Raw genomic sequence first — 20000 nt, 5'->3', positions numbered from 1 at the left:
TGTCCCCGACCGGCGAGAAGCACAGAACGACGTGCAGGTTGCTGCGGACGCGGGACAGGAAGTAGTCGTAGAGGTTCTCGGGGGTGGGGGGCCGGCGCGGGTGCTGCTGCTTCATGGCGGGGATCAGGTCCTGGGTGATGTCATCGATCTCATCCCGGGCAAACAGGTTAGACACTTCACCACTAGACAACACGTTGTTCATGTACTCTGGAGGGGTTTCGAGGAGGGGAAGGGTAAATATGGATGCAAAATAACTTTCTCAAACTTAACAGCAATACATCGGAAATCATTGTCATTGGCCCCAACTCCCTTATACCCACTCCCACTCAGGAAATTCTCACTTAACATCGACGGCTCCCTTGTCACACTCTCCACCCACGTCTGCAACCTACAGTAGGTGTCATTTTTGACCCTATACGATACGCTTTCATTCCTCCCCCATTTGAACCACTTCGTCAAAACAGCCTTCTTCCACCTCAGGAACATTGTCCATCCCCGACATCCTCTGCTGCTGAAACACTCATCCACGTTCCACGCCTTCATGGCATCCCGGTTAGACTACTGCCAACGGCATCATCCATGGCATCACCTCCAAAGTCCTCAATAAACTCCAATAGGCCTATGTAAAAAAAATTAAAAAAAACTCAGCTGTGCGAACCCGGCTACCCGCTCCAGAGACCATAATCATGCCAGTCGTCAACGACCTCCACTGGCTGCCCGTCAACTAGCCTGGCCCAGCCACCGTGATGTCTGGTATAGAGGGGCGGGTGGGATCACAGAGTTGTGTCATTGGTTCACCGATCTGAACGCCCGTTCACTCCCACTCCGTACCGAGGCTATACACGTCAGCTAAAGAGTCCACTTCAAAATGGTGCTCACCACTGCACTACCTGGCACCCTCCAACCACCTGACCTCCTCCAGCCCCATGTGTGTCCCGTCCCGTTCCCTCAGGTCCAGTGACACTTGACACTTAACACCCTAAACTTTTTTTTTACTATTTTGAAAAACATTAAATTTGTTCAACTAGCCGATCTACATCAACGGGTTGTGAGCTTGTAGATCGGCTATTTGAACTAGTAAATAAAAGAAAAAAATCTAAGGGGTTTAGCACTGACAAAAATAGGGTCCTTGGTTTGGCAATGTATATGTTTTCTCATGCCAATATAATAAGGGGAAATTAGCTAAATGTGTGGCAAATCTGCAAAAGAAATGCTTACCACTAGCTTTCTTCACAAATGTGTTCATAAAGGTCTCTACTATCACAGAAAAAAATGTTCCAACCCAACTCCCTTGGGAAACTTTGTGACAGCTGCTGAAAGTTGGGGTACCATTAACATCCAATATAAGGCAGAAATGTCCAAATTTAAGTAGTCAAAATAGGGGGTTTTCATGATTCTGAATCCATTGCAAGCATTAGTTTTGCAAAAAAATCACTCCTTCACCTAAATATGGCCATAGCCATCATCACAAATGTGATGAGGTCAGCACATTTGGGCACATTGGGCAAGTGGCTATGGCCGAATTCAGCCCAAGGAGTGTTTCCATGCAAAACTAATGGATTCAGCATCATGAAAACCCCCTAGTTTGACATGTCACATGCTACTTAAAGCATAATGAAATGTTGGGAATTTTGCCTTATATTGGATGTTTATGGCACCCCAACTTTCAGCAGCTGTCACAAAGTTTCCCAAGGGAGTTGGGTTGGAACAAATGTATATGTGATTGTAGACACCTTTATGAACACATTTGTGAAGAAAGCTATTGGTAAGCATTTTTTTTTGCAGATTTGCCACACATTTTGCTAATTTTCTCTAACTAATAAAGCTGTTTTAAATTGAAATAATTGAATTGAACAGTCAGTCAGACCTAGGAAAGCCTCCTCTTTGATGTGGTTGTCAGTGAACAGGAAGGTGACTCCTTTGCCCTGCTGTCCCGTCTGACGATACAAACTCCTCAGGTCCTCCAACAGGTTGCTGCTGTTGTATGTCCTGTTGAGGCGCACGCGCACACGCACACGCACACACAAAAATAATGATGTATTGGTTAATTAGATTGAGTGAATCTTGCAACTACAGCTCATGGAACTGAAGTCAAAGTTAAAACTCTTGCAAACTCTGCATGCATATAGTAGCTGGAACTAGTGAGGACAAACATCAAGCATAAACATGACAGTTTTCACATAATTGTTTATACGTCTTTCTTTGTGATTTACATTAGACACAAGCCTATTTAGACACAATTTTATTGAAATAAAAAAGAGAAAATCTCAGATTTATTTCTCCCGATCCCGATCATTTAAAAATGACATGATCGGCTCTGATTTCCGATCACCCGATCTGATCAGGACATCCCTAATTACTAGGCCTATAAATGTGAGGTTCGAAGGTCGGCACAAAGGTCCTCACAAGGTAAAAATTGGCGTGTCATTGAAATAGATTTGGGGAGTTAGGTTTACAATAGTGTGGACTTAAACTGTTATTCGTCTGGTTAGGGTTAGGGGTTGGGGGTTATTGTTATGATGACTGACTGAATTATATTAGTTGTGCACACACTGGTGTGGTGCTCTGGAAAAGCAGATCTAGGCCTACCAGCAAACAATGCATCGTTAGAAAATGGCAAAAAAAAAAAGCTGTAAAAATGGCATTCATAAAATCTCTATCCTAAAATGTTGATGTCCTCACAAGTATAGTCAAGCCAACTCAAATATACTTTATTCATATAGCACATAAAAAAAACAGCAGACAGCAATTGACCCAAAGTGCATTCCAATCAGTCATAGTAATTTGCGTGCGTGCGTGCGTGCGTGCGTGCGTTGCCGTGCGTGTGTGCGTGCGTGCGTGCGTGCGTGCGTGCGTGCGCTGAGCGTACCTGGTCAGTGTGATCTGGAAGGTCTGGTATCCGGCGATGAATGAAGCTAGTGTTGTCAGACTCCGTTTCCCAGAACCCCCCACTCCCACCAGCAGGGCGTTTCCCTGAGGCGTGCGCAGGATCCGGGAGATTCTCATCAGGTGTGTCATGGCGTCCTGGTGTTGGAAAGGACACCATTTTGATTCAGTTCTGCTCACACTTTAATGGTAGCCTGTTCACTCCCCCCTTGAAAACATTTCAGGAATGAAACGTTATTTTATCTGCTCGGGCTTGAAAAAAAAATTCATTTAACTGAATTTTTGTCCATCACAAATCTTTTCTCACTTTTCAGATGGGAAGATGCCTGCATGTTTCCCTACTTGCAGTAGATGAAACTATCCTTGTTCATAGTATTAACCTAATTGATGACTGTGCGATGCATTGTGAGCTTGTAGGTTGCTATTTTCAAATGGATGAAATATAAATATGGCTGAAGTGTTGTAATGTATATGTTTTGAAAATAATAATCAAATTCTACAATGTAACTATAGGGGTTTCGGGTCTCGCGAACATCATACCCCTCACTCGGGTGACCCAGCAGTAGCTACCCTCAATCAGACCCACTAGAGAAAGACCAGGGCCACACAATCTGTTGGAACCACTCCGGAACTACTATGCCTGGACTGAGAGGTACAATTCTGGCACAATAGTTGCCTCTGAAATGTAGTGGAGTAGAAGTAAAAGTACGCGATTGGTTCTTAGGACAGATCTACCAAAAGGTTTATTGCCGGGATTATGTGTTCGTGTTTCAGGCTTCACTGCCTATGTTTTAAGTTACCTTTGAACAGCCACTGCGTCGACCTCTGAGTTGCTTGTCATGAAAATCCATGTCATGAAAATCCACTTAAAACGGTGTAATCGCTTAAGTGCCAGGGGGTGGACACTAGTTTTGGTCGGGGGTGCCACTTTTCCCTTTATAAATAAAAGAAAGAAAATGTAATTCTATTGTGCATGCACCTGATCACCAGATTAGAGGAATTTAAAAAAATATTGTTTTTTTGTATTTATTTTTTGGTCGTCTTAACGTCCCTGGCAATCAATACATAGTGATATCGGGCTCGTCTTAACGTCCCTGGCACTTAAACTGTTCGTTGTCGTAGTGTTGAAAAGTATTCCAAAGTGGCGATCACAATAACAGAGAGGAAGGTGCGCGCTGCGCGGCATCGTCGCCATTGTAATGAATAGAGACTCAATTTCCCATAACCTTTTTTGCGATGACGTCATCAAAACGCATCTCCTATCTCACTCTGCCCGGTGGAATGCCCGTATGACTTAAAAACTGATTAAAAACGCGGATTAAACAAGGAAAACATAGCCTGAGCTAACGCTAGACCTTTCTGGCCTAGATGGGAGGGCCGCGGCTCAGATTAACGCACACCCCCACCATTGGTTCACCGATCTGTCCGTCAGCCCCGGTCTCCCCCCCCCCCCCCCCCCAGTGCAGCACTGTTATTGTGTCGACCAGAAGCAGAAACCACTGGTTGCTGGAGTATACCATTCTAACGGACTGTCAAAGTTATTTCCACAGAGTCGGCACACGTTGGTTTTTTTTTTAGACGGTGTGGTGGGTTCTTTAGCCATTCTCCTCATTTTCCTCGCATAGCCTCGTTTGAAGTTCCACTGGTAATGATTTCCTCACGGTGTTATTTTGACGGGTGCACACCGCTCAGAGCCCTGACGTCACATCATTTGAAGCGACGCCTACGCGGAAGGGTTCACTCCCACGTTTAGGCCAGTGCAGCCCATGCGTAAATCCAGGCTTTCATTTTCCGCGCAGACGAAATGAAAGCCTGGGTATCGAGGCTAAGGAAAACATAACTCGGGCAACTCGTGAACCGCAGGGAAAGTGTTCTACAGTCGATTAACTCGAGTAACTCGGGTTCTGTAGTATACGATTGGTTCTTAGAACTGATCTATACCTTAAAAAAGACCAGGTCCATGGCTCCGCCCCTCACAGCTTCATTATACTGCTGCTGGAACTCTGACAGACGCGCAGACAGAGAATCCAGCGACGTCACTGGCTCATACACCTGTCACTCAAAGGGAAGACAGATTAGATGAATTAGAGTAGATTAGGACGGACAGACAGACAGACAGACAGACAGACAGACAGACAGACAGACAGACAGACAGACAGACAGACAGACAGACAGACCTTGGGCGCTTCCAGCTCTGCGTCATCAGGCTCTGCCCCCGTCGCCTCGGGAACCGCGGCCAGGAAGTCAACAAAGTAACTGTTCCACTGAGCGTGCTCGGTCAGCGACGGACCATGATCCTCTGCTGTGATCTGGAGAGTGTATAGAAACATGTTGACGTCTCACACTATTTACAGTACAGTAACGGCCGGGGTACACCGGGCGATTTTGTGCGCACACGCACTTTTAGGTCCAGTCCTATTTTAAGTGCGCGTACGCGGGACTCACGTGTGCGCGTGAACGTGCGCAAAAAGCCTGGTGTAGCTCGGCACACACGCACACACGCAGGCGCACACAGGCACACAGGCACACAGGCACACACGCACACACACACACACACACACACACACACACACACACACACACACACACACACACACACACACACACACACACACACTCTAATAAAGGCTCTGTTCCATTTAGTGTGCAGTGGTTCTCAATTTTTTTTAAGGACCCCTATATCTCTGAGAGTGTACAAATGGAACCACATTGACCCGTAAGGTACGGGCGTTTAACTCTCTGAGTGAATGGAACAGAGCCTTCATTAGTATCATCGGTAACACATGAGGGAAGGAAATAGGGAAGGGGCCCAAGTTCTTTCCAAAATGGCATGTGTGCCTAGAGCCCATTACACTAACACAAAGACATGTCTACACAGTGTACACACACTCGCACGCGCACACACACACATACCTTCTCCAGCATGGCAGTGAATGTGTGCGTGTCCGTGTCATCCGTGAAGCGGTCAGCGATGACTCTCATACACTCATGATGGAACAGACCGGAGAGAATCTCCCGACTCACACACACCTCTGAAGTGACGGTCAGAACACCCTGCAGTGGCACGCACGCGCGCACACACACATGCACGCACGCACACACACATGCACGCACGCACACGTATTTTGCAATTTTTCATACATATGTATAGCAAAAAGAGCCTATCTCGATCTGCAACTCTATTCTCTGGCTATTTTCACTTGTTTTATGGCTCCACATTCAGGGGAAGTTGCGGTTAGAATGGAAACGTAAGTAGAAAACTGCCACTAGTGCACATACCAAATAGAATAAAGGCTATTCATGCCATTGTGTTACGAGAGCAGACAGCAGATTGACTGACTAAAGCTCATCGTTGTTATTATCAGTCATACTGTACCTGCCAGATACGACTCAGGTCCCTGAGGTTGAAAATGTAGTGGAACTTAGCTGGAGATGGCAACATCTATGAGAGAGAGAGAGAGAGAGAGAGAGAGAGAGAGATAGGAGAGAGAAACAATAGTTATTAAGATACATAATTAATTGCATTTTTATAGCGCTTTTCCAAGTGCTCAAAACGCTTTACAATGGTCCATTAATTTATACATTGGGAGGTGAAGCGTCCTCACTTCCCACATTCACACACCAATGGTGGCAAGCTACCGACCGACTCATTGTGTGTCTTGCACTTCGACATGTGGACAGGAGGAAACGGGATTCGAACCGCCGATCCAGGGATCATTGGACGACCTGCTCTACCTCCTGAGCCACAGCCGCCTTACCCCTACATGTTATCATGTTAAGGGTTACTTTCATTTTCTTGATATTGGACACTTGAAAGTATTACAAATGATTACTATTACAGTTATTCTATAATGGGTAGGGCTACCTCTAAATAAGACAACCACATGTTTCCCATTTTCAATCAACAGTATATTCATTGTGTAATATATCATACAGTTGTGTGTAATGTTGTGTACAGTAGATGTGTAATTAACGGTACCTTGGCCTTGATGGCTTGCCAGACTCGCCGGGTGGTTGGCACCAGGGCTGCGGCCAGATGGCACACCCCAGGAGAGAAGCCTCTCTCCGGGCAGAAGTAGCCCTGCGCCAGGGTGCAGAAGATCCTGTCGATGGAGGAGTTGGAGGGCAGGGTGCAGTTGAAGATGGAGAACTGCCTCTTCAGTCTCTGGGGAATGTCGTTCCGCCCTCCTCCCGGGTGGATCATCGCTGCCACCAACTGGTACAAAAGCATAATTCACACAGTCACAAGTTTTCTATTTCAGGCCTACATGATGCTAATCATACTGTGCATACAAAGCAACATTGTAAAAAGAAAAAGAAAAAACATAATTCACACAGACACACAAAGCTGGGCATAGGAGGGGCTAGCGCCTCTCAAAAACAGCCAAGGCCAATTGCAGACGCCTGCGTCATTATTCCCAATACCCAATATTCCTGTGACGGACATTGTGGAGCCGTGTGGAACTCCATATTTGGGAGGTCAGATTTCAGTCAGGCTGGCTTAAAAGCTGATTACACAGAGTGTGAGGAGCATTAGTCAGAGAGAGGAGAGAGACACAGACCATAGAAAGATAAGCCCTTACAACTAAGTATGCTGTAATCACATCATAAACATTCCTGGATTGTAAAAGACAGACGTCACTGGTTGAAGATACCCCAGAACCACTAGTTCAGAAACATATTAGAGACCAAACCTATCTATCAATAGTTTTGTTTCTGAAATGGTTCGTCCGTTCAGGAATCATGAGTGGAAAGAAGAATATGAAGCAAAGACGGAGGCTGAAATCCAGAGAATGATCCAGGATCCAGGAATGATCTACAAGTGGAGATTCAGGAGGTCAAACACTCAGTAGAGCTCAGCAGGAAAGACGCAGACACAGTGATCGCAGATAGTGTGCAGGTCTTCACTGCTCTGATCAACTGAGTATTGAGAGAAGCCAGGCTCAGCTCATCGACATGATCGAAGGGAAGATGAAAACAACAGAGAAATAGGCTGAAGGCTTCATCAAAGATCTGAGAAATGAAATCACTCGGTTAGAGAAGAGAAGCTCTGAGCTGAAACAGCTCCACCCTCTCCAGAACTGCACATCCATCAACACCCAGTTGACTAAATCAACTGTAGATTTAGTCGACTAAAATCATATGATATTTAGTCGACTAAAACTAGACACACTAAAACATTCTAGATGGCTAAAATGTGACTAAAACTAATGAGATAATAATAATCAAAATTTGCTGTCAAAATCAACCCTGATGTCAACCTGTATGTCCACCACCGTGGTGAACTCCCCTGGACGATCCAAGCTATAGAACCCTCCCTGTTCCATCAGCTGACGCACAAGCTCATTGGTTATCTGAGAGAGAGGGAACACATCTAATTGGTTATCTGAGAGAGAGGGAACACATGTCATTGGTTATCTCTATCTGAGAGAAAGGGAAACATCTCATTGCTTAACTGAGATAATATTTGAGATAATCTGCAGAGAACGTCCGATCAACATTTACTTACTTACCCATTCAGGACGGGAACCCCTTTTAGTGTTTTACCCCTTCAGGATGGGAACCCTCTTTAGGGTAGCAATATAACATTTTTGAACATTTTGAATCAAATATTTGAAATGTTTCAGAAAACATAGGTCAGTATTTAGAAGGCATTTTTAGAATCGGCCTTATAGTCCTAAATGGTAACGAAAAAGAGCAAAATAGGAGAGAAAGTCATATCAAACAAACATGGAAGTGTGTGTTACCTGATCTCCCCACTCGTTAATGACAGGCATGTTGATGTCATCAATAAACACGGTCATCTTACGTCCAGCTGGCGGGCCGTAGGTAGAACCCATCCTCTTGTCTGGAACATTGAACACAACCACACAGACTTCAGAAAGGGGTTTCGGATATTATCACCCATTTAGGACGCATAATGTGTCAACCTTATAGCTTTTAAACACTTTAACCGCATTATTTTGAACTTTATCTGTTGAAAATAGCAGCGCATATAGCTACGAGCTTGTAGATCTGCATTTGCATATACTCTTTCACAGTATTTAACTCAAATGTTTGCTTCTGGGGGGTCCCTGGATCAACATATTTTGAGATGGGGGTCTGCGGCCAAATGCATCAGTCCTTGACATGAAAACGTTTGAGAACCACTGAATTATAGAAACATTTCAGAAAACTGTCAGGATTTAGATGGTATTTGTAGAATCAGGTTCTCAGGTTTAAATGGCTTAATCTCCGTCATCAGCCCTTATCAAGACCATGCAATGGAGCCAGTATGAACATTTCCTACACGTTGACGTCGTTGTCAGCCACTGTCCGACGTCGCATTTGGCACGTCGTCTGACTACTAACCTTATTACTAACCCTAACCTCAGTCTTAACCGGCCATGTAAGTAAACATGAAGCCAAGTTGTTGTACTGTATAGTGCAGTTTCACATTGTTTTCGCTTAAACCTGTATATAGGAGGGGTTAGCCCCTCAAAAAATATATAAATAATTGAATTGATCGTTTAATAAAATGAATAGTCAATACCTGTTCTGTGCATGTCATCATAGTTAGCCCTTCCTATATTCAGATATTAGTGTAGATTTCCGTCCTATTAAATTACTATTGACAATGAATGGATAATTTTATGTCATAGTGTCTGAGCAAATATAGTGTATATAAGAGTGCCCTCATCACTTCACACAGGTGTGATTTTTTTACTTTGATTATGTGATTAATTGAAAAAGTAATAGATAGAATCATCACTATGGAAATAATAGTTGCAGGCCGCCCTATATACAAACAAGATCAGATGAGACAGCATGAAATAAGTTCAGATGAGACAGGAAAGATCAGATGACAGGATAAAATGGTTGCGGACGTAGCCGGTTCCAAGAGGTTTCACCTATGTAGCTCTCTATGGTTCTCTGGAACATGCAGGGCAGGGTGGCTGAGGAGAAGTTCACGCTCTTAGTGAGGTGGACCTCTGGGTTGAACTTACTGGTGTAGCCCTGGGGACAGGCAGGTGTGTTTAGCATTACACTCACATTTGCATTAGCCTAATGTAATGTAGGCGATTTAAACACCGTTTTAAAGTGGCTACAATCAAGTCTCTTCAAAGGTTAGTGAAAACACGGCACGGAGATCTGGAACACGATTGTTTAATCACGGCAATAAAACTGTTAAAGTGATGCAACATTCAACAACTAATGCACAACTTCCTCTCTTTCTCCATCTCCATCCTTTCCTCTCCATCTTCATTCTTTCACTCACGTTGATCATGACCGTTTTGGCCGTGCCCTGTTCTCCGATCAGCAGGACGGCCTTGCCCTGCTTCATGATGGTGTGGACGAGGAAGTCCGTCCGCACATTGTCCACGTTTGGAACCAGGATGGAGGAGTAGTCTGGGACCTGGTCGCTGGGGTACATGTAGTCTGGCACCTGCAGAGGAAACAGTTACGGCCAAAAAGGCCAAATGCATCATCAATGACCACATTGAATACCTCCAGAATCCCTATGTTGCAGCTGGGATCTGCCTAGTCTCGCAATTTCCAAATGCTTCCGTCATACAGTCTGGAGCAACGGAAGCTCTATCATGAGTAAAATATAAAGCGGAAAACGGAAGTGGAGCCTTCTCCCCACTTCCGTTTCGTCTTTACAGTCGAGCAAATTTTATATAGCATTCGTGGAATAGTTGTCTGGCTACGCAAGAGAGCAGGCTTTGCAACGACCGCTTTCCGTATGTATCATTATATGCTTAGATGAATGAAAATCCAAAAAGTACCAAAAATGGTGGCACTTGGTCTTTACATAATTCATAATTATGCATACCCTGTTGGACCAGTGCTCCCAGGACCCCTGCTCGTTGACGGTGAACTCAAAGATGGTTTGCCCATCCTCGGCCGGAGGTAAGTCCAACGTTGAGTGGCCCTTTAAATAACATGAATGCAACGTATTAAAACAATGTTATCCCATTTGTTAGGCATGGAACGAACGATATATCGAAAATCGGTTCAAATCGATCGGGGAACACTGAACAGCAGGATCAGATTACTGCAGCGGCAACGAAAAAGAGAGTTGAGCTACGCAATGCATGCGTAGCGTATACCAGGGGTTCTCAACCCGTGGGTCGCGACCCCTCGGGGGGTCGCCAAATTATTTTGGGGGGTCCCCAAAATATTGAAAAAAAAAAAAAAAATGATTTTTTTTAAAATTTTATTTTCACGATTTTTCAAAAATAGCAGACCTGCAAGTTCATAGCGCGCCACTCGGTGGCGCGCTATGAGCTTGTAGATCTGCTATTTTTCAATAGCTAAATTATAACAATGCTTAAAACATCAAAAGGGGTTCCCGCCCAAAATGGTTTAAGGTTATTGTAGCAGTCAATTTATATTGGGGGGCGGGGCGGGGGTCCCCGGACAAAAACGTTGAGAACCCCTGGCGTATACCATACTGCAAGACATACTGTAGCTGCCAAGACGATTTGAATTGAAAACACTGGCGTACAATCATGGATTCCTCGTCCGGGTCCATGAGAGAGAAAAAAGAAAGACACCCGTGTGAAGTGAGGGGCACTCTTAGCATCATACATCATCTCATTCCGGCCAATCACAATTTGCGTCCCCATTTTTCCGTCTTCACCTTTCTGCCCTCACTTTTATCTTCAACATTTACTTTGCTCAGGTTATCAAAGTAATCGTCGCTATGGTTGTGATCAGCCAATCACAAGCCAATGTTTGAGTTCACACAAACCCAGAAAGCTGGGCATATTAGGAGGGGCTAGCGCCCCTCAAAAAGGAACGTCGGAATGGCTCGGAAACGGACTAAATTGCCAAGGGGCCACTCGGGCTCGGAATCGGACCAAATTTCAGGCGTCCATTCCGGTTTGGGTCTGTGTTTTTGTACACGTGATAAGAGCTCTACTGACACCTGCAAAGACCGTGTCACCTTTGAAAAGCAGCATTATAGTGTGTGTGTGTATACCTTTAAGACGGCCTCCATCTTGGCTCTGTCCTCCAGCTCCAGCAGCGCTCCCAGAGACCACATGAGCGCCAGGACGAAAAGACGAACCACGTCGCCATGACAACCCTGCCTCTCCTCTGACCCCGGCGGCAACAGGCCCTGGATTCACACATTAATACAAATACAAATAATATTATTATTATTATTACATTCAGTTGCAAAATCTTTGCAACTGAATGGCTGGAAAATTTAACGTAAGAGTTTACATAGTACGTGGTGCATGCATAAACTTTCCTTAATGATTATATCTGGTTTCAATATTCATTTATGATGTATTTTCTCTATTATTAAGGTTATTTTTGTCAGTTTGTATTGGTGGTGGGGAGGGGGGGCAGGGCAGGGGTCACGAGACAGGGCCAAAGCATTTCCAGGGGTCCCCAGCCAAAAACGTTGAGAACCCCTGTATTTTATGAATAGTATTTTAATGTTTTGGACAACATGTTCACCTACTTCTACTGGCGGCCATAGTTGCGACCTCTAAGCCAATGGGAGACTTACCCATAAAACCCATAGTCTGAGCGGCATAAAAGCCATACTCTGAATGCTGCAACATATAAAGCTGTGAGCTGTGGAAGATGAGGCTGCAGCACACAAACTGAGTATGAATGTTCACACTCCCATCGCCCAGGACGAAGTATTTTGTCCTTTCTATTAGTAACGCCCGATGGCCAGGACGAAGTATTGTCCAAAAGACGACGATTATTGATATGAGAACGGATCGCATGGCTCTATAGCCCAGGCGCGCCTCCTGGGCAATCCTCGGTGATGCGCAAGAGTGAGACGTCATCGAAAAACTGTTTAGCTCTGTTTAGCTGATGAAAACGAAAATCTTAAAAGGTTCATAACTCGCAATCTAAATCATCCCGTCTTTTTATGAAAAAAGATCCTGTGTTAGACGGCGCTCCGCGGTCCAGTCGCTATAGTCTCGATAGGCTATAGATTTATTCTTGTCTCCCGTTGTTGTCGATCGACTCTAGAGTGGTGTGGCTATTGTTAGCTGCTACACACACATCAACAACTTCCGCCGGTCCGTCCGGAAAAGGGGTCCGTGTTTATAAATCATATGGGCGCTTTAATGTAATGGATTAAATAACCCCAGGCAATTCAAGTGATAACTGGAGAATGGATGCGTGAGTTTTCATGAAATGTGATGGGAATGATCAAGACATTATGGATAATCATGTCATGGTATATACGTAAAGCATAAGCTTTGGGTTTGACACAGTCAAAGCATTCTATACCTGCAGCAGGTCAATGGTCTGCTTGATGTACATACACTCCAGGACTTGCATCTTAGGAGACACGGCAGTGGACACGAAGTTCAACAGGTCCTGCAAGAGACAGTGTATAGGCCTATAGGAGTGGTTCTCAAACTTGTTCATGTCAAGGACCCCTAAATCGACATTTATTAGCCTGCGGACCCCCATTTGAAAAGATATGCCAGGCAGGGACCCCCATAACACAAGATTTGTATTACGGTTCTATAGCAGTGATTCTCAACCATTTTAATTTCAAGCACCCCCAGTTTTACATGCATTAGGCTACGGACAACCCATTTAATGGCATTCTTTGTTATCTCTGGGACCCCAATTTATATTGTACAATCAAAGTTGATTGCTCCTTCGCCTGGAAAGGAGCCAGCTTAGGTGGTTCAGGAATCTGGTTAGGATGCCTCTCGGGCGTCTCCCTAGGGAGGTCCTGGACGCACGTCCCACTGGGAGGAGACCAAGGTGCAGTTGGAGGAAACACATCAACTCACTGGCCTTGGAACGTCTCAGAATCCGCCAGGAGGAAGTCACTAATGTTGCTCTGGAAAGAGAAGTCTGGAGCACTCTGGTGGAGCTGTTGCCCCCGCGACCCGACTACGGATAAACGGTTGAAGATGGATGGATGGATGGATGGATGGATGGATGGATGGATGGATGGAATGTTGATTTACCTCTGAGAGTGTACAAGTCCATTTGTACACTCTCTGATTGGACCCATAAGGGTCCATTTGGTTCCTAACCACATTTAGGTGGGGACCCCCCTGGACACCTTGGGGTCCCCGGACCCCACTTTGAGAACCACTGGTGGTATATAGCATTTAGCCCAGTGGTTCCCAACCTTCTCTGGATCAGGGCCCACTTGAGGATCTCGCAAGTAAGAAGATTCAAATACCTGCAAATTAAACATTTATTGGTACAAACATTTGGGTCACCTTCTACTCCTCCTCCGAGTGCTGATATTCTGACGTATACACTGGAGATTTTCGGAAAGGGACATGAAGCCTCTCATTATTACACTTTTCTTTTAGAGCACTCTAATAAAAAAAAACCTGCCTCTGCTCTCAGACAGACATGGGAGGTTGATCTGGGTGTCTCTTAAACAGAGGGGGAGTGGAATCGGCTTTGAAGAAATTTTAGAAAAATGTCCAGGAAACTTAAAACCAGACTTATCCAATTCAAGATCCTAAATAGAGTCTATTGGACCCCTTCCAAGTCACATAAAGCATAATTGCGAGACTGCTCCACATGCTGGAAGTGCCAGGAGGCGGAGGGCATGCTGTGGGACTGCCCTTTAATACGCGATTATTGGGGGGAGATTCGTGATCACATTTAGCGTGTCTTGACTCTTGGGATATGAGATCCCATTCTCCCCAAGTTTGTGCATACTACAGTAGATGATCCCAGTTCTCTTGAAGACCTGACACCGTGATGCTGAATGGGCTCAAACAGCGTTAATGCTGGGTCGTAAACTTATTATGTGTGAGTGGAGGTCTCCCTCTGCCCCCTCTGTGAATATTTGGTTTAGTCAACTTGGTCAAGTGGCAGCGTTGGAAAAACTGTCTTTCAGACTTCTTAACAAAGTATTTGTTTGATTCTTTTTTCTTACTTTTTGTTTTTTTGAGTGGTGCAACCACACCAAGGAACAGCAATGTCCGTCCCTATGTCCGTCCCTGTTTAGGGTACCAACAGGGGGCACTGTTGTACCACTCACTTCAGACTTTTTTTCTGCTTTAATTGTCTGTTTCTGCACTGTTGCGAAACATTTTTCTGTACCCTGTGTGATTGAAAAATAATAAAACGCAAGAATCAAGGTGACTCTACTTGTCTTTGCCCTTCTGCAAGCATCCTCAAAGACACTGAAAAGTGTAAAACCCAATGATGAATCAATGAATTGTGTACCGGATGTATTCAAAACATCTAGAGGTTTTCATTTTAAATAATCAATCGTTTATAGGATTAAAATGGTCAGAATTATTACTATTATTCTTTCTCAGATATTTTTCGGTGGCATTTTCTATACCTTTATTTGATAGTGTAAAGTATAGTCTGACAGGAAATGGGGAGAGAGAGAGAGAGAGATGGGGAGTGACATGCAGCAATGGTCGTCGGGATCGGGACTCGAACCCGCGACAAGCTGTCAGGCTTGTCAGCGGGCTACGACAGCCGTCCGGGCCGTCCAAATTATTGTAATGCTAAATATATATATATTTTTTTTTGGGCGGGGTTCCCCCCAAAATGGGTTAAAAAAAATGTTTTGGTGTTTTAAAGTAAAGCATTATGTTATACTTAATAGCAGATCTATTTTCGAGAAATTGTGAAAATGTGCCTCAAATCTTTGAATATATATTATTACAGAGTGAACATTTTAACTCAAATCTTTGCTTCTGGGGAGGTCCCTGGAACAACATATTTTCAGATGGGGCGGTGGAGGCATATTACATATATTTTGTGGGGTCCTTGACATGAAATATTGAGCACCACTGATACAGAAACATAGGTATTTCAGAAAACTGAAAAAACTGCAATTTTTTAATTTCGACGTCAGGCCTAAATGGGTTAAACAATTCTCCTCTCCTCTCACCTGGTAGCAGCAGTTGAAGCAGTCTTGCAGAGAGCGTGCCAGGCTTGTGGGCAGCGTATTCAGCCAGGCCTGTAGGATGGGTCTCCAACCCAGCACGGAGGAGCTCATGAACACCATGCCGTTGCGAGACACCGTCGCCGGGGAGGCGTTGTCGATGTTGTGGGGTTCAAACACCACCTGGAAGGAAGCAGAAGCAGACACACACACACCATCTGTTTACTAACAGCGTTTATTTCGTCGACTAAAAGTCGGAAGTTCCAGACCCACAGGAATGCACCCAGGGTGCCGGCCCGACTCCGACGAGCCGCCCCGCGTCCGACACCGGTTGAGAAATGACAGAGTTACCGTGTGGGGGTCCCTCTACTGTACTGTACTGTACTGTACTGTACTGTACTGTCACTGTACTGTACTGGCACACCCGAAATCACCATATATTCCGTTAATATGTGCGTGTTAGGTTGCGCACAGTGGTGAAAAACAACAATGCTGTTTTCGTGCTCAGACGCACCCACCCAGCCACCCACCCACACACAGCTCCGTAAGGGAGTGGTTGCACCACGCAAAAAGAAGATAAAATAAGATCAGATTCAGAAGGAAAGCATCAAGCCAAAACGTGTAAATGACAAGACGGGTCACTTCTGCTCGCCCCGGAAGTGATAGCCGTCCATATTTGAGCATCGTCGCGGAATGGTTTCACTTTCTTAGGGTGATCAAAATATAGACTTTTATAAGGTCTCAAAGATCGCAGTTTGTCTCATTTTGAGGAGAAAAAGGACTATTAAGTGTGCACGCAGGCTGCATGAACAGTGCTCAAGCGCTCGGTTTCTGCCCCCTCAACATCGCAACTCTTCTATTAGATGACTCTGCCCTCAATAAGCAGTGACCTTGCAGCTGGGGGCCATGGGGATGCGGTCTCCGTTAGCCAACGTCAGAGTCTTGTTGTCGTCCAGGACCGAGTTGAGGTTTTCTATCCAGATGGCATCGACTGGACCATCTAATACGATCCAGATGTGTTCACCCTGCACACACGCACAGACAGACACACACACACACACATGCGCACGCACGCCCATCCCCACACACACAGGAAAGGTACAATAGCAGATCTACAAGCTTGCATCGCACCATTGTCAGCTTTTAGATTCGTTATTTTAACTATTTTTTTTAAATAACACTTAATTGATCCATTCAAATACAAAGAAAAACACGGTTCCTGATTATTCAATGAATCCTAAAAGCCAATCCATATAATAATCTCTAGTAAAATAATAGCACAGTTGCGGCCTCCGCTGTCCAGTCCAGAGACCTTCTTGCCCTTGAGCGTCTTCCTCCACAGCGTGGAGAAGACTCCGTCCGTCCAGTCGTTGGTGGCCACGTCCAGCGCCCCGAACATCTGCGAGGCGGTGATGGCTTTGGGGTTCATCCTCATCTCTCTGTGGGGCGTCCCGCAGTCCGACATGGCTCTCATCAGCGTGTGGATGCAGCGCGTCTTACCTGAGCCACTGGGACCCAGCGTCATCATGCCTGCGCGCGCGCACACGCACACACACACACACACACACACACACACACACACACACACACACACACACACACACACACACACACACACACACACACACACACACACACACACACACACACACACACACACACACACACACAGACAGCAGTGGCGTAATTTCAGAAAATGTTTTGCGGTTACATGTGGTTATTTTCCTAATTTTTGGGGCATATTTTCCTCCATTTTTGGGTAAAAAATGGGTAAAAAGTTATTTCCCCTGGAGCCAAGGTATGGTAGCTGCCATAGCACGCACACACGCACACGCACGCGAGCGCCACGGTCGTACCATGTCGAACGAGTTGTGTCTCGTACAGCTGGACCAGTTTGAGGATCCAGGGAGGATGAGGGATCAGTCCCGCCTGCTGAGACTGACTGCTGATGGCTGACTCCAGATCAGCGTACCCTGCTTTATCCAAGACTACAGGAGAGGAAGAGCAAAGAGGAGATACAGTAGCATTGTACAAGAGTCTATAACAGACAGACAGACAGACAGACAGACAGACAGACAGACAGACAGACAGACAGACAGACAGACAGACAGACAGACAGACAGACAGACAGACAGACAGACAGACCTACCTATACCAGGAAACAGGTCATTGATCAGACTCATGAACAAAGGCTCGTCCTCATCCACCTGGAGAGAGAGAGAGAGAGAGAGAGAGAGAGAGAGAGAGAGAGAGAGAGAGAGAGAGAGAGAGACATCCAGGTCTCTATCATACTGGGGCAAAAGCTAGCCTCGCGTGGCGATACTAATTTCACTGCGTGGATATTAGTCTCGTCCCTCTCAGCAATGTTTCTCCGCAATGTCCCACACCGTATTTGCATACTGGGCCCTGGTTGGTAATAGCCTGGTTCCAGACGAATCTGGTCACCACTTCGGCCGTGAGGTCCTCCCACGATTGAGAGAGGGGCCAGACTTAATCTGCCTGAGGCAATAAGGCATTGAGACGGGCCAGACTTAATCTGCCTGGGGCAATAAGGCATTGAGAGGGGCCAGACTTAATCTGCCTGGGGCAATAAAGCATTGAGAGGGGCCAGACTTAATCTGCCTGGGGCAATAAGGCATTGAAGGGGGCCAGACTTAATCTGCCTGGGGCAATAAGGCATTGAAGGGGGCCAGACTTAATCTGCCTGGGGCAATAAGGCATTGAAGGGGGCCAGACTTAATCTGCCTGGGGCAATAAGGCATTGCAAAGGCAGCTGAAGGCTGGCTACGCAGGGCTAGACTAAAGCAGTGCTGGTGAGATAGATTACCAGCTTGGACAGGTTCATGTCTCGGAGGACTCTCATCACCACAGTCTTCTCCTCCTCACTAGGACTGGCTCTCTTCACCGATCCCAGTGTCCTCAACACGGACAGGATGTTCCTCAGTCCAAAGTCATAGTGGACCTGTGTGTGGACAACCAACCGCTGATGACATGAGGCTCCATAGAGACGTCCACAAACAGGGACAACCACTGATGATGACATGAGGCTCCGCAGGGGTGGACAAGTACTTACAGTAAGTACTGTACTTAAGTACAATTTTGAGATATTTGTACTTTGCTTGAGTATTTTGAGTAGGCAAATATTGTACTTTTACTCCACTACAATAATTATTTGAAAACTTGAGTTACTAGTTACCTTGTAGATTTTATTATTATTACAAAACATACCACTACAGTAACACAAACAGTAACCACTTCAGCCCTATACACATTTTGGACATTTGAAAATAGCCGATCTCCAAGCTCACAATGCGTCGCCTGTAGTGGTACCTGTTTGGAGAGCTGCTCCTCACACAGTTTGTAGAGCGTGTAGAACTTGCGGCTGAGGACCTGGTTGTCCCGGAAGCCGGCGCTGGCCAGTTTGACCCTCATGATGATGGCTCGGTCGGGGACCATCATGGCCACCGTACGGAACTGGATCTTCAGGTTCTCCGGGAGCTCCTGGCGACCTGCGTAGCCCGGGTTCTGGAGAGGAGGACCGTCCAGAAGAACCGAGGATAATTAGACCCGGTCCGAATTAAGCATACCCGAGGGAAATTTTAATTTATTCGATCCGATCAGACCGAGTCTCTAGAGTTATATTGGAGCCAATGCTCAACTACGGCATACACTTCTGGCTACATTATTATGCTTATTTTCATCACTAGACCTGTACGTGCCCGCCGGCCACTGGCCTACTTGAGAACGATGCAACTTGGGAACCTAATAATACCCGTTGTCATAGCACCCGTTTTAACTATCTGTCTGTGTCCCTTTTGTGCCCATATGGAGATGTCTGTATCTGTCTGTCTGCCTGTGTCTGAAGAGTGCTGCAAACTGACTGTGAAAAGTGGACTGGTTATGTAATCAATTGGCAGGTGTAGGGGTTGCCATTGCAATCAATTGGCTGAGGCAGAGGCTGCAAATTGCACAGGTGATGGGATTTAGGCTGATTAGGCCCACTGGCAGAGCCTGACCAGAGACTTTTGTACCGGACACTGCACTTCCCTGCAGGGTGTGGAACGCGCGTTTGGAATTTGAGTCGGTGGGGCAAACGGTCCTCGAGTTAGCGAGAGGGAGGAGGGACGGTTGCAGACAGTGTGAGAAGGGTCTTATTTTTTTGACACAAGTGCAACCACTCCAAGGAACAGCAATGTCCGTGTTAACCTATGTGTTAACCTATGTGACTCCGTGTTAACCTATGTGACTATGTGACTATGAGTAG

General features: G+C 45.7%; 1 protein-coding gene across 1 annotated transcript in view; it reads right to left on the bottom strand.

The window, feature by feature from the left end:
• dnah5l (dynein, axonemal, heavy chain 5 like) overlaps positions 1–20000 on the bottom strand; it is a gene marked incomplete at both ends in the record, with an annotated part of 103736 nt that overhangs the window by 41740 nt on the left and 41996 nt on the right. Inside the window, 22 exons of the mRNA XM_079489883.1 lie at positions 1–207; positions 1868–1989; positions 2870–3024; positions 4828–4938; positions 5064–5195; positions 5800–5940; positions 6263–6328; positions 6866–7102; positions 8148–8240; positions 8634–8734; positions 9777–9882; positions 10145–10312; positions 10703–10801; positions 11855–11992; positions 13135–13224; positions 15743–15919; positions 16627–16761; positions 17049–17266; positions 17593–17724; positions 17886–17943; positions 18564–18698; positions 19067–19261. The exon at positions 1–207 is cut by the window's left edge and continues 23 nt beyond it. Of these exons, the coding sequence (XP_079346009.1) occupies positions 1–207; positions 1868–1989; positions 2870–3024; positions 4828–4938; positions 5064–5195; positions 5800–5940; positions 6263–6328; positions 6866–7102; positions 8148–8240; positions 8634–8734; positions 9777–9882; positions 10145–10312; positions 10703–10801; positions 11855–11992; positions 13135–13224; positions 15743–15919; positions 16627–16761; positions 17049–17266; positions 17593–17724; positions 17886–17943; positions 18564–18698; positions 19067–19261 (3016 nt within the window). The remainder of the gene's footprint in view (positions 208–1867; positions 1990–2869; positions 3025–4827; positions 4939–5063; positions 5196–5799; positions 5941–6262; positions 6329–6865; positions 7103–8147; positions 8241–8633; positions 8735–9776; positions 9883–10144; positions 10313–10702; positions 10802–11854; positions 11993–13134; positions 13225–15742; positions 15920–16626; positions 16762–17048; positions 17267–17592; positions 17725–17885; positions 17944–18563; positions 18699–19066; positions 19262–20000) is intronic.

Source organism: Electrona antarctica, assembly GCF_951216825.1.
Source record: "Electrona antarctica genome assembly, chromosome: 20".
NCBI classification, from domain to species: Eukaryota; Metazoa; Chordata; class Actinopteri; order Myctophiformes; family Myctophidae; genus Electrona; species Electrona antarctica.
The sequence above is the reverse complement of the archived record's forward strand: the minus strand, read 5'-3'. Positions and strand labels throughout refer to the sequence as shown.